Consider the following 15,701-nt stretch of genomic DNA (forward strand, 5'->3'; position numbering starts at 1 on the left):
GTGAAAGGGAGAGAATTGTTCCTTGCGACTAAGTACAAAGTAACCAAGATACAGCTGTGAGGAAGAGGGGAATAGAGAATGTAAGAAAAATGGAGAACAGGCATAAAGCAGTAATTTTCAGAAGCTATTGAAACAAAAACAGAAATTACTGAAGAACTCAGCATCAGAATAATCTGATGAAGACTTCTGGACTCAAAACCTTAACTTTGTTTCCTTCAAAGATGCTGCCAGGCCTACTGAGTTTCTCCAGCAATTTGTGATTTTGTTTCAGATCTTCAGCATTCACAGTTCTTTGTTTTTTTTCTTAAGTTAATGAATTCCAATATTGAGGGCTTATGTGGAAAATAAGTTGTCCCTTGAACTTGCATGGTGCTTCATTGGAACATTGCAGTAAGTCCAGGACAGAAATGTTTGCATGTTTCCTGTTATATTGTACACTTCTGTCTTGTTGTGATTTTCTCTTTTACTCCATGAACTCCAGCTTGGTTCACAAGTCTCATCAACTCTCTCTGATACCTCACCCACTCTGGTACCTCATACATTCCTTTATCTTGAAACCACTAGTCAGACAGACCACAGGAGACTCTTCCTTTTGTAACTATTCATTTACCTATTGACATCATTTTATTTCACATGTTGGCATTTACGGGTTATACCTACATAGATATTAAGATTTCACAAACAGTTTCCTTGTCAACTTTTCTGATAATATAACTTGAGCAATGAAACAAAATTAACTTTATACTCTAATTCTGGTCATTTACAGAATTCTCAACTCTGAAAGCCTTCGCTCTTCTTGCTATTGTTCTGAAATAAAACTGATTTCTATTCATATAAATAATACATAATGATGAACCTACCTGTTGGTGTGTCTTCAGGAACATATATAACAGACATATTGGTGGAAAATGATGGTATGGATTGGGCTGAAATTAATTTTTTAAAAACACAATTAACATTACTTCATGATATTTTTGCAGTATGTCAAAAAATGTCAAGGTATTTAACTAGTTTGCACTTGGTGATAAAAATTAGCCTGAATTCAAATTTTAATAATGACTTCAGATAAAACAGTGATTGGAAGTTCATGAATGACCACTTCCAGGTTAAAATCAAGTGGCTGCAACAACTGACAAACCTAAATGCATGGTCGAAAGGACTACATGCTATGGGTCCTCCACCATTATCAGGAGCAGACAAGAGTTTTGCAAATAATTTCGTATGACCCATGAGGCAACTTGACAATCTCAGCATGGAGCTTAGTCAGCTGGGAGATCAGCCAAGTCAAGGACTGGAGCAGGAATACAATTAGAGTTAAGGGGCGAGAGCAGCCAGCAACAGCTTGTAATTTTTACACAGAGCCGAGAGAAACATTCCTGCTCTTCTTAGCTCCATATTCAAGTAGATTTTAAACATTTGTTTAGTGCTTATACCTTTAATGCTTCAGAAACTGATCTGTCAAATCTGAAATTAGCTTTGAAGAGTAATTTGTCCAATAAAGCAACAAACATAGGCTCTGTCATTGTGCATTTAAAATAAGCCAGCACTGTTTTACAAATGGCCAGTCTGCATGCCTGAAAGCAGTATGTCAAATATGACTGCAATCATATTTATCAAGTAAGTCATGCGCAAGACCCCAGCATGTGATATTGGCCTCATGTCGGTCTGAAAAGCATTCACTGAGCATTAAATTTCTAGACAACTTCCATTGCAATTTTCTATTTGTATTATTTCCAAAAACAGTAAGGGATAAGTTGCTGTCAATTTCTGGCAACACGTCACCATTAAATTGTTCCACTGTAAATTTTCTATAAATTACCAATTCAAATATCAGATCATACCTTTCATAATTAAGAAAAGTCCTAAAAGAAGAATGTATATTATGTTACGTGATGACATCTTCTGCAAAACAAGATAAATATTACATTAATTTTTTTTTCATTTAATGCCCTGCAACTCTAAAAATAGTACAATCAAATACAAAATTTCAAACTTCTTTTTTAAATAAGGGCTATTTGAACAGCCTGATGACGTATTTCACTTTTTAAAAAAATTACTTTTTCATTATGGAACCATAATGCTTATCCATTTAATGATGACCTTCCACATCAAAAGTGAACCTTTTGAAATAACACTTCTGGAATATCCACGATCTATATGTAACCATTCAATACCAGTAAGATTACTCATTGTCAAGGTATGTCCATTGACTATACTCGAAGTCAGGCTTAAAGAACTCCATCAAGACATTACAAGACAATTGCTTGGCTTTGGGAATATATCACAACAGATAAAACTGCATTTACACTTGCAATAAATGTTCTCTTGGTCAACGGAAACTTTATTATGAGAAATAGAAATTTTGCTGAACTTAACAGTTCTTGTTCAACAATTCTGGAACACATGTTAAATACTTATTGAAACTTTAATGTTAAAACAATAAGCTTATAAAATTTTATCTGCTGGAGCAACTTTCTCAGTGGTAAGAACTGTTTCCAAAAAATAGCTGAGCATTTTATTGTTTGGAAATTGACTTGTGAAAATATATATCTATAGGGCAGAGATGTTACAAAAGTATGTCATAGAGTCATAGACATATACAGAATGGAAACAGACCCTTCGGTCCAACTTGTCCATCCCAAGCAGATATCCCAACCCAATCTAGTCCCACCTGCCAGCACCTGGCCCATATCCCTCCAAACCCTTCCTATTCATATACCCATCCAGATGCCTTTCAAATGTTGCAATTGTACTAGCCTCCACCACTTCCTCTGGCAGCTCATTCCATACACGTAAAACCCTCTGCGTGAAAAGGTTGCCCTTTAGGCCTCTTTTATATCTTTCCCAACTCACCCTAAACCTATGCCCTCTAGTTCTGGACTCCCCCACCCCAGGAAAAGACTTTGTCTTTTTATCCTATCCATGCCCCTCATGATTTTACAAACCTCTATAAGGTCACCCCTCAGCCTTCAACGGTCCAGGGAAAATAGCCCCAATCTATTCAACCTTTCCCTATAGAACAAATCCTCCAACCCTGGCAGCATTCTTGTAAATCTTTTCTGAATCCTTTCAAGTTTCACAACTTCTTTCAGATAGGAAGGAGATCAGAATTGCACATAATATTCCAACAGTGGCCTAAACAATATCCTGTACAGCCGCAACATGATGCACCAACTCCTGTATTCAATACTCTGACCAATAAAGGAAAGCATACCAAACCCCTTCTTCACTATGCTATCTACCTGTGACTCCACTTTCAAAGAGCTATGAACCTGCACTCCAAGGTCTCTTTGTTCAGCAACACACCCTAGGGTCCTTACCATTAAGAGTATAAGTCCTACTAAGATTTGCTTTTCCAAAATGCAGCACCTCGCATTTATCTAAATTAAACTCCATCTGCCACTCCTCAGCCCAATGGCCCATCTGGTACAGATCCTGTTGTAATCTGAGGTAACCTTCTTCGCTGTCCACTACACCTCCAATTTTGGTGTCATCTGCAAACTTACTAACTATACCTCTTATGCTCCCATCCGAAACATTTATATAAATTATGAAAAGTAGTGGACCAAGCAACGATTGTTGTGGTACTCCACTGGTCACAGGCCTCCAGTCTGAAAAACAACCCTCCACCACCACCCTCTGTCTTCTACCTTTGAGCCAGTTCTGTATCCAAATGGCTAGTTCTCCCTGTATTCCATGAGATCTAACCTTGCTAATCAGTCTTCCATGGGGAACCTTGTCGAATGCCTTACTGAAGTCCATATAGATCACATCTGCTACTCTGCCCTCATCAATCCTCTTTGTTACTTCTTCAAAAAACTCAATCAAGTTTGTGAGACATGGGTTCTTTTGCACAAAACCATGTTGACTATCCTTAATAAGTCCTTGCCTTTCCAAATACATGTACATCCTGTACCTCAGGATTCCCTCCAACAACTTGCCCACCACCAACGTCAGACTCACTGGTCTATAGTTCCCTGGCTTGTCCTTACCAGCTTTCTTAAACAGTGGCACCATGTTAGCCAACCTCCAGTCTTCCGGCACCTCACCTGAAACTCTCGATGATACAAGTAAGAGGCCCAGCAATCACTTCCCTAGCTTCCCACAGAGCTCTAGGGTACGTCTGATCAGGTCCTGGGGATTTATCCACTTTTGTGCATTTCAAAACATCCAGCACTTTCTTCTCTGTAACATGGACATTTTTCAAGATGTCCCCATCTATTTCCTTACATTCTATATCTTCCATGTCCTTGAGTTATTAGCTGGATATTTCTGAAGTCCTCATGGATAATACTCCAATCTCTTTAATCTTCTCAGCTCAAGTGAACATTTGGGGAACAGAGGCCAAATATAAATTGTGAATCTATTTCATTTAAGCCAAGGAAGCACACAGAGTAAAAGTTGTGATCAGATCCACAGCCTGTCGTGAGCAGGGGCTACTACAGTGACTGAAGCTAATGAAGAGAATCAACAATGGATGGTGATCTTATGGCAAAGTAAATGGGGTGAAGGTCACCAGTGACAAGCCCCAATTTGAAGAGTTTGTGACAGTAACAAGGGCAACTATTGCCACCAATAATCCCTTTTCTAGGCCTTAGAGTACCAGAATAGCAAGAGTAGAAAAAGGTGCTTAATTGAACAGTAAAGTGGCACAATTGGCCTGTGAACAGGAGGGCTATCCTCTGCATTCCGCTCCATTGGCAGAATGCTATGGCAATGGGAAGGTTATAGGTACCAGTTCCATATATTTTTCCTTATATTTCAAATCCTGTGCCTCCTATCCCCATCTCTACACTCTGTAAGCCTCATAAAATTCACCCCTCATTGCACAACGCACCCACCTAAATTTAGACACTGCATATTGAGATCATTAGACAGTTCTGGATCCCAGTGTAGAGTTGGTTGTTACAGGTCTTCAGTTGCCTAAATAGCAGTCCTCAAAAGAACTGTGGAACATCACAGCAAAAGATTCGTAACCTTTTAAAGTAAGGTTGCAAGTCCTTCTGTAGACTCCATTATAGCACAGTGGGTCCATTGTTATGGGAGAAAGTGAGGACTACAGATGCTGGAGATTAGAGCTTAAAAATGTGTTGCTGGAAAAGCACAGCAGGTCAGGCAGCATCAAAAGAGCAGGAGAATCGATGTTTCGGGCATAAGCCCTTCTTCAGGCTTTCCTTTTCCTGAAGAAAGGTCCATTGTTATCTCATGCTCAGCTCTCTCCACTGCGACTTTTCCAGCTCCAGAGTGACATTGGAGCTGGCTGAAGTGATTTTGATGACAATAAGCAAATTTCAATTGGTTGTCAATGCTAACTCCTATTCTAGAGTCGAGTGTGTGTTGCTGGGAAAACACAGCAGGTCAGGGAGCATCTGAAGAGCAGGAGAGTCGACATTTTGGGCATAAGCCTTTCATCAAGATTTCCTGATGAAGGGCTTATGCCCGAAACTCGATTCTCCTGCTCCTCAGATGCTGCCTGATCTGCTGTGCTTTCCCAGCAACACACACTTGATTCTGGTCTCCAGCATGTGCAGTCTTCACTTTCTCCTAACTCCTATTCTATCCTGATATCACGTAATTATCAACATAGTACTCACAAGCAGGTTTAACAAATGAGTCACTACTGCTGAGTCACTAAGCACTAGTGAAACTGAGGACATGGGACTGGAAGAGATTAAGGACGCTGTTCCTTTATGAAGTTGGAAAAATTATTACCATCAAATGATCATAGATGCCCATTTATAGAAGACCAGTCTTCAAAGAACAATGACTCAACTATATCAGTCTCTGATGCAGGCAATGGAGATGGTTTCCACACTCACCAGTAGACCAGGAGGTAGTGCTCCTGCCCTTATTTTTGTACAGGAGAGCTGGTTTTTCTTTCATTCACTCCTGGGAGGTGGGCACCACTACAGTCCAAGTACAGTAGGTAGACCCACACTGGCCTTAGGGAGTGAATTCCAGGATTTTAATCATTACAGTGAAGGAACAGCTATATATTTCTAGGTCAGGATGGTGAGTGGCTTGGAGGGGATCTTGCAGGTGGTGATGTACCTGTGAGTCTGCTGCCCTTGTCCATTTAGATGGAAGTGGTCGTAGGTTTGGAAGGTGATATCTGAGGATCTTTGGCAAATTTCTGCAGTACATCTTGTAGATAGCACACACTGTTGTTACTGAGTTTTGGTGTTGGAGGGAGTGAATGTTCATGGATATAGTGTCAATGAAGCTGCTTTGTTCTGAATGATGGCAAGCTTCTTGAGTATTGTCAAAGCAGCATTCAGCCAGACAACTGGGGAGTATTCTATCACGCTCCTGATGTCTGCCTTGTAGATGGTGATCACGCTTTGGAGAGTCAGTGGTTGAGCAAATCGCTGCTTTATTCCTCATTTCTGACCTGCTCTTGTAGCCACTGTATTCATATGGTAAGTCCAGTTGAGTTTCTGGTCAATGTTAAACCCCAGGATGTTGATAGCAAGGGATTCAGTGATGTTAACGCCTTTGAATGTCTTGGAATCAATAACATCCTGTATTCTGAGCACAGCTTATAGCAGAATTCAAACAAATTCTATATAAATATAACAATGTTGAGACAGGGAATGAAACTGAAAGTGAACTGAAACAACAAAGCATTATTTCTCTAGCAGGAACATACAACTAAAGTGAGCCATTTCATCCTTCAAGCCTCTTCCGTCATATTAAATGGCCTAACTCCATATATACAATCACAGTTATGTAAAGCATTCAAACTTTGTGCTGGCTGTTATCATCACGACTAGAGTGCACAGCCCAACATGAAACAAACTCCTGAGGCTGCACACTCTACAGAAGTCAAGCTGCATACAAGGCTAGCACAAGTTAACCTGCAGCCTTTAAAAGGAATCCTGACACCTGAAGTGGCACAAAAGTGCTTTTCACAAGGAACAAAATGTACTAAAGGAGCAGCAGATGAGAAATCAGGGCTCCCATTTTCTTTGAGACAGTGTTGTCAACTTTAGAAAAAAAGAGGTGAAAAGAAATCATGTTTCTGAATGGGTTAAGAAGTTTCTCGAGGCATATATTACAAAAGGAATGGGGATAGTCATGGAGGTAGATTCAAGCAGTCTGACCCAGTGGAGCCTGATATGTTGGCTTATAATGCAAGTCAGTCAAAAAGAATCACCAGCACCTAACAAGCAGATGCCATGCCTAGCGAAGAGATAGCATTGTGGTAAGACAGCACAAGCAGTGGAGAGCGAAAAGCAGAGCTGCCAAATAACAACATCCAGATTCCAGTTTAATTGTGGTTGCTTTTACCTCAAAATGTTGCACAAGAGGATGCTGTATGCAGCAGAGTGATTAAAGTCAAATGATTATACAGCGACATTATTGTGAAGATACTTTCAATGGAACAAGAGCCTGATAAATCATTCACAGAATAGTGTCCATGAAACCTCCTCCTTTCCTCATCCTCGTAGAATCTCTGCGTTTTTAGCTTTAGAAAGTGTGCTGTTTAATCCTACTTCAGTCCAAATTAAATGCAAATTTCCCACTTTGAAATCCATTTACCGCAGTTTTATTTATTCACTCAACCTGGTGGCAGTAGCTGGCAAGACCAGCAATGATTTTCCATTCACAATTGTCCTTGAGATGGTGCTAGAGAGCTCTTTTATGAACAGCTAAATTTCTTGTGGAACTGGTTCCCCCACCGTGCTGATGGGGTTTCCATGATTTTGACCCAATAATTATGAAGAAAGTGATTTATTTAAAAATCAAGATAGTGCGTGACTTGAAGGGAGACTTGTTGTTGGTAACATTCCCACACCTTGTTTTTGTAGATGATAGAAATCATGGATTTGGAAAGTGCTATCAAAGGAAGCTTGGTCAGCTTCTGCAGTGCAATGTGTCATCAGTTATGTTACTTTCTATCCTCTAACTAAGTTGCTTATACATAGTTAAGGCTCAATCGACTTTCATAAAACAACACTGGTCACATCCAGATAATAAAGTTTACCTAATCATTGTCCTTACTCGCTTTCACCTGCCATTCAGTTAACTTCCTAACCAGGTCAATAATTTGAATCATAGAGTCATAGAAATGTATAGCACGGAAGCAAACCATTCAGTTCAACCCGTCCATGCCAACTGGATATCCTAAATGAATCTAGTCCCATTTGCCAGTATTTGTCCCATAGACATCTAAACCCTCCATTTTCATATACCCATCCAGATGCCTTTTAAATGGTGGCTAGAGGTGGAACGGCAGCTCAGTGTTTAGCACTGCTGCCTCATAGCCCCATGGACCCAGGTTCGATTCCAGCCTTGGGCAACGACTGTGTGGAGTTTGCACATTCTCCCTGTGTCTGTGTGGGTTTCCTCCGGGTGCACAAACCCTCCAACCTTAGCAACATTCTTTTAAGTCTTTTCTGAACTCTTTCAATTTTCACAATATTGCTTTCAATTTAACAGGCAGTTTCTGTAAAGGACTTTATAGAATGTCCTCTGGAAGTCTATGTAAAGGACAACCATGGACATTTCCCTCTCCACTACTTTAATCATCTCTTCAAAAAATTCAGTCAGGTATCTCAAACATATCTGACTTTTACAAATTCATTCTGTCTTTGTCTGATTAGTGTAATATTTTCATAATGCTTAGTCACTATATTTAATTCTAGATTATCATAAGACAATTTTTCTTAGTTGGTAATACAGAAGGTGAGTATTGCTGAAAAAAAATTTTACCAAAACGTTCTGTTTTGCAAACACAAGTAACATTTGCACCACAAATGCCAGGCAATGACCATCTCTAATAAGAGGCAATCTAACAATACCAGAAAAGCTCAGCAGGTCTTGCAGCATCTGTGAAGAGAAATGAGAGTTAACGTTTCAGGTTCAGTGACCATTCCTCAGAACCGGAACTGAAATGTTAACTTTAATTTCTCTTCACAGATACTGCTAGACCTGCTGAGCTTTTCCAGCACTTTCTGTTTTTGTTTCTGATTTATAGCATCCACAGTTCTTTTGGGACTTAATCTAACAACATGGGTAAATTATTAGAAAGGATTCTGAGAGACAGGATTTATGATGACTTGGAAAACCATAGTTTGATTATTGATAGTCAGCATGGCTTTGTGAGGGGCAAATCATGTCTCAGAAACCTTATTGAATTCTTTGAGGATATGACAAAACACACTGGTGAAGGTAGAGCAGTGAAAGTGGTGTACATGGATTTTAGCAAGGCTTTTGATAAGATTCCCCATGGTAGGCTCATTCAGAAAGCGAGGAGACATGGGATGCAGGGAAATCTGGCTCTCTGGATACAGAATTGGCTGGCCCATAGAAGACAGAGGGTGGTGGTAGATGAAAAGTATTCAGCCTGGAGCTTGGTGGCCAGTGGTCCTCTGCAGGGATCTGTTCTGTGACATCTGCTCTTTATGACTTTTATAAATGACTTGGATGTAGAAGTGGAAGGGTGGGTTAGTAAGTTTGCCGATGACACTAAGGTTGGTGGAGTGGTAGATAGTGTGGAGGGCTGTTTTAGGTTGTAATGGGACGTTGACAGGATGCAGAACTCGGATGATAAGTGGCAGAATGAGTTCAAACAGGAAAAGTGTGAAGTCATTCACTTTGGAAGATCAAATTTGAATGTAGAATACAAGGTTAAAAGCAGGATTATTGACAGTGTGGAGGAACAGAGAGATCTTGGCATCCATGTCCATAGATCCCTCAAAGTTGCCTCCCAAGTTGATAGGGTTGTCAAGAAGGCATATGGTGTGTTGCTTTCATTAGCAGGGGGATTGAGTTTAAGAGCCACAAGATTATGCTGCAGCTCTATAGAGTCCTGGTTAGACCACACTGAGAATACTGTGTTCTGTTCTGGTCGCCTCATTATAGGAAGGATGTGGAAGCTTAAGAGAGGGTGCAGAGGAGATTTACCAGAATACTGCCTGGACTGGAGGGCACGTCTTATAAAGAAAGGTTGGGGGAGCTAGGGTTTTTCTCATTGGAGCGAAGAAGGATGAGAGTTTACTTGATAGAGGTGCATAAGATGATGAGAGGCATAGATAGAGTGAATAGCCAGAGACTTTTTCGCAAGGCAGAAATGGCTATCATGAGGGAGCATAATTTTAAGGTGCTTGGAGGAAGGTTTGGGGAAATGTCAGAGGTTGGTTCTTTACCCAGAGAGTGGTGGGTGTGTAGAATGTACTGTCAGCAGTGGTGGTACAGTCAGATACATTAGGGGCATTTAAGAAACTCTTTGATAAACACACGGAACATAATACAATGAAGGGTATGTAGGTTAGTCTGATTTTAGCGTAGTATGAAAGGTCAGCACAACATCGAGGACTGAAGGGCCTGTACTGTGCTGTACTGTTCTATGTTCTATGTTCTAACATCCCTTGACATTCAATAGTGTTACTATTAATGAAACCTGCACCATCAACTTATCATTGACGAGAAACTCAACTTGACTCACCACAAAAACACAATGGCTACTTGAACAGGTTAGTGACCAGCAATATTGCAGAAACTAACTGACCTCCTGACTCCCCAAAGCCTGACCATCACCTAACAAGGCAAAAGTCAGGAAGGTAATGAAATTTTCCCCACTTTCCTGGATGGCTCCAGCTCCAACTACACTCAAAAAGCTTGAAACAGTGGGCACTTGATTGGCATCACATCCACAAGCATCCATTCCCTCCATCACTGAAGCTCAGTAGCAGCAGTGTGCATTACCTGCAAGATGTACTGCAGAAATTCACCAAAAATCCCTAGACAGTACTTTCCAAATGCATGACTATTTCCATTGAGAAGAACAAGGGTAGCAGATACATGAGAACACCACTAACTTTATCAAGGGCAACTAGGGAAGGGCAATAAAACTGGCAAACCAGTGATGCCCACATCTCATAAGTGAATACAAAAATCAGGACAATACACAAAAATACCAATACAGTGGAAAAATCAACATTTATACCTTTCCTGTCCCTTGCATATTTCTGATATGTCAATGATATATTTGAATCCACAGCTGTATGTACAATTTTCCTTACATTTATTTTGCAGACGGAAGGAATATATACACAGCATTATCTCTGTTTAGAACATAGGAAAATACAGCGTAGAACAGGCCCTTTGGCCCTCGATGTTATGCCAACCTGTGAATTAATCTAAGCCCATCCCCCGACACTATTCCATCATCATCCACATGCCTATCCAAGGATTGTTTAAATCTCCCTAATGTGGCTGAGTTAACTACATTGGCAGACAGGGCTGTCTTAAATCAATCAATTTGTAGCTATGCCCCCTCGTACAAGCTGACGTCATCATCCTCGGAAAAGACTTTCACTGTCTACCCTATCTAATCCTTTCATCATCTTGTATGTCTCTATCAAATCCCCTCTTAGCCTTCCTCTCTCCAATGAGAACAGACGCAAATCTCTCAGCCTTTCCTTATAAGACGTCCCCAACAAACCAGGCACCATCCTGGTAAATCTCCTCTGCATCTTTTCCAATGCTTCCTATAATGGGGCGAGCAGAAATATACGCAATATTCCAAGTGCTGCTGCACTAGCATTCGTACAGTTGCAGCATGATATTACGGCTCCGGAACGCAAGCCCTCTACCAATGAAACCTAACACACCGTATGCCTTCTTAACAGCTCTATCCACCTGGGTGTCAGCTTTCAGGGATCTAAGTACATGGACTCCAAGATCCCTCTGCACATCCACACTACCAAGAATCTTTCAATTAACCCAGTACTCTGCCTTCCTGTTATTCCTCCCAAAGTGAATCACCTCACATTTAACTGCATTGAACTCTATTTGCCACCTCTCAGCCCAATTCTGCAGTTTATCAAAGTCCCCCTGCAACATTCTTCCACATTGTCCACTACTCCACCGACTTTAGTGTCAGCTGCAAACTTACTAACCCATCCACCTATGTCTGCATCCACGTCAATATAAAAATGACAAACAGCAATGGTCCCAAAACAGATCCTTGTGGACCACCACTAGCAACCAGACTCCAGGCTGAATATTTTCCATCAACCACCACTCGCTGCCTTCTTTCAGAAAGCTAGTTTCTAATCCAAACTGCTAATTCACCCTCAATCCCATCCCTCTGCATTTTCTCCAACAGCCTACCATGTGGAACCTTATCAAAGGCTTTACTGTAGTCCATGTATACCATGTCAACTGCCCTATCCTCATTTACATGCTTAATCACTTTCTCAAAAAACTCAATGAGGTTTATGAGACACGACCTGCCCTTGACAAAACCATATTGACAATCTGCAATCAAATTGTTGCTTGCTAGATGATTATAAATCCTATCTTTTATAGTCCTTTCCAAAACCTTTTCTACAACAGAAGTAAGGCTCACTGGTCTATAATTACCTGGGTCATCTCTACAGCCCTTCTTGAACAAGGGCACAACATTTGCAATCCTCCAGTCCTCTGGTGCTTAACCTGCAGACAATGAAGACTCAAATATCAAAACCAAAGGCTCTGCTACCTCCTCCTGAGCTTCCCAGAGAATCCTCAGATAAATCCCATCCGGCCAGGGGACTTACCTACTTTCACTCCTTCTACAACAGATAACACATCTTCCTTACTAACCTTGATCCTGTCAAGTCTAATATCCCGTATCTTATTCTTCCCCTCTACAATATTCTCCTTTTCCTGAGTGAAAACTGATGAAAAATGTTCATTTAGCACCTCTCCGATTTCCACAGGGTCCACACTCAACTTCCCACTTCTGTCTTTGATTGGCCCTATTCCTACCCTAGTCATCCTTTTATTCCTCACATACCTATAGAAAGCTTTAGGTTTCTCCTTTATTCTATTTACCAAAGACTGCTCATGTCCTCTCTTTGCTCTTCTTGACTCTCTCTTTCAATTCTTCCTAGCTAATCTGTAACTCTCCATCACCTCATCTGAATCATCTTGTCTCATCAACACATAAGCCTCCTTCTTCTGCTTAACAAGAGGTGCAATTTCTGTAGTAAACCATGGTTCCCTTACCTTATCACTTCCTCCCTACCTGACAGGGACATACCTATAATGGATACGCAATATCTGTTCCTTAAAACAGCTCCACATTTCACTGTCTGCAACCCCTCCATTTTGCTGCCCCATTCTATGCATCCCTATCTCTCCCTATTCCTTGCCTTGCTATCACATGGCACAGGTAACAAACCAGGGATAACAACTCTGTTTGTTCTAGCTCTCACCTTTCACTCTAGCTCCCTGAAATTCTGCCTTACATCCCTATCCCTCTTTCTACCTATGTCGTTGGTACTTACGTGGACCACGACTTGGGGATGGTCACCCTCTCGTTTCAGGACCCCAAAGACACAATCCGAGACATCACGGACCCTGGCACCTGGGAGGCAACACATCAACCATGAGTCTCATTCGTTCGCAACAAACCTTCTATCTGACCCTCTAACTATTGAGTCCCCAGTGACTAACGCTCTCCTTCTTTCCCTCCTTCCCTTCTGTGCAACAGGGACAGGCTCTGTGCCAGAGACCTGCACCCCACAGTATGCCCCTGGTAAATCATTCCCCCCTCCCCCAACAGTATCCAAAACAGTATACGTGTTTTTCAGGGGAACAATCACAGGGGATCCCTGCAATGAAGTTTCAACTTTATAAAATAGGTGACCGCTGTTTGCTGGTCTATTTCTCAGGTAAATGCACTGGTCAATCAAAGTCAACCTGACTGATTTAAAATGTAAACTATGCTAAGTCATTAATTGTCAATAAGTATTCATGGGTCCATTCTCCATAGTAACACTTCGATTAATCGGAGTTGACCTCCAATCAGCACTCTCCTCTCATGAGGTATAAATGCTAATTTCCCCTTGAGTTAGTATTTTTGTGAGTTGACCTGATGTGTACAAGACAAAAGCTTTGACAAAATGTGTCTTTGTTTTGCAAAACACAAATTTTTCTTCATCACAATCACAGTAGGAAAAGAGAATGATCTGGAGCAATGTGTGTCCCTCATTAACTGATAACAATGGAAATGAGCAAAGAATGCATTTACTGAATAATTACTTTGCATTTTTACATATAGAAGAGGAAGAAGCTATCATGCTAGAACTCGTAAGGAAACCAACATTGAATCTGAGAATGAGAGATGGGGAGTGTTCACACTAAAGAGTTTCCTTTTTTGTGAATCTTATTTACAGTCATAGAGTCATAGAGATGTACAGCATGGAAACAGACCCTTCGGTCCAACCCGTCCATGCCAACCAGATATCCCAACCCAATCTAGTCCCACCTGCCAGCACCCAGCACATATCCCTCCAAACCCTTCCTATTCATATGCCTCTTAAATGTTGCAATCATCCAAATGCCTCTTAAATGTTGCAATTGTACCAGCCTCCACCACTTCCTTTGGCAGCTTATTCCATACACATACAACTCTCTGTATGAAAAAGTTGCCCCATAGGTCTCTTTTATATCTTTCCCCTCTCACCCTAAACCTATGCCCTCTAGTTCTGGACTCCCTGTCCCCAGGGAAAAGACTTTGCCTATTTACCCTATCCGTGCCCCTCATAATTTTGTAACCCTCTATAAGGTCACCCCTCAGCTCTGATGCTCCAGGGAAAACAGCTCCAGCCTGTTCAGTATCTCCCTATAGCTCAAATCCTCCAACCCTGGCAACATGCTGTTCTTTGTATCTCTCACAATCAGAAATTTCTGATATACTTCCTACATCTTTAAATGCTCTATCTTTTAGCTTTATGTTGTCTCCCACATTTTATACCAGCAAATTCGTTCAGGCAGGAAGAGTGCTTGCCTTTCGGAATACTGTTTGGTTCTATATCAGGATCAAGTCTTATTTGAGCACTTCCCACTGATGTCCTGTCAATTTCCTCATTACCAGATATGCCCAGTTGACTCTGGGTGGTCATCATTCTCAGTCCGCTGAAGTCACTTTAAGTTAAGTCTAGTAGTTGTTTCAGGCTTTTACCTTTTAAACACAGTATTGAACTCCATGAGTATTAGATAAGTACACATCTTTAACTATTAAGTAAATCTGACTCAATGCTCATTATTAAGTCTAATGTAGCCTACTTCTTTCTTGGCTATAGGACCTATTGTGGCAGAAAACTATTCTGAATATACTCGAAGTATTCTCACTTTTCTCATATGAACTGGTTTGCTTAGCCCAATCTATGTGATATCTAATGTCTTGTTTTGTATTAGGGATATAACTCTCTTTATTCTCCCAAAATAATGCTACTGAAGTGCATGAAATTTTCTGCAAGAACTTTTTTATTCAAGCTTCATCCATACACATACATTATATTCACAATGGGCTGGAACTGTGATCTGCTCCCTTCTGGCTTTCAGCATTTAATGGTGTAATTTTGACCACAGCACTACTATATCATCATCATCATCATTATATATACTTCTGATGCTAATGTTGTTACTCCACATTTAAAATTCCCATTAAAACTCACTTTTGCTTTGACTGTATATTTAGCTAATCTACACATTTAAACATTCTGCTGCTCCACAGCTGCTAGTGGGCTTGTTTGTTCATTTGTCCCCACTAGTTGCTGGGCAGTGCAAAATGAACTGTGTTTTTTAAAACTATTCAAAAGACTCAATTGCTCGGACAAATTTAATCTGGGTTCTACATTAATTACTAACCCCAGCACCAACTGAATCTAAATAAGTAGATCAAAGAAATCACATGCAACTTC

General features: G+C 40.7%; 1 protein-coding gene across 2 annotated transcripts in view; it reads right to left on the bottom strand.

Annotated features, from left to right (window-relative positions):
- The window catches only part of cdhr2 (cadherin related family member 2), a 139,205-nt gene that overhangs the window by 103,408 nt on the left and 20,096 nt on the right, over positions 1 to 15,701 (bottom strand). The window contains exons 2-4 of one of the 2 annotated variants that reach the window (XM_087995378.1): positions 13,281 to 13,360; positions 1,842 to 1,902; positions 861 to 926 (exon numbers count right to left, since the gene is read on the bottom strand). In XM_087995378.1, the coding sequence (XP_087851504.1) occupies positions 861 to 926; positions 1,842 to 1,899 (124 nt within the window). In that variant the 5' untranslated portion in view covers positions 1,900 to 1,902; positions 13,281 to 13,360. The remainder of the gene's footprint in view (positions 1 to 860; positions 927 to 1,841; positions 1,903 to 13,280; positions 13,361 to 15,701) is intronic. The other variant, XM_087995380.1, reaches the window with a different exon arrangement.

The sequence above is a fragment of the Chiloscyllium plagiosum genome, unplaced genomic scaffold, assembly GCF_037043375.1.
Source record: "Chiloscyllium plagiosum isolate Xiang-an unplaced genomic scaffold, Cpla_swu_hap1 HiC_scaffold_16, whole genome shotgun sequence".
Taxonomy (NCBI): Eukaryota; Metazoa; Chordata; class Chondrichthyes; order Orectolobiformes; family Hemiscylliidae; genus Chiloscyllium; species Chiloscyllium plagiosum.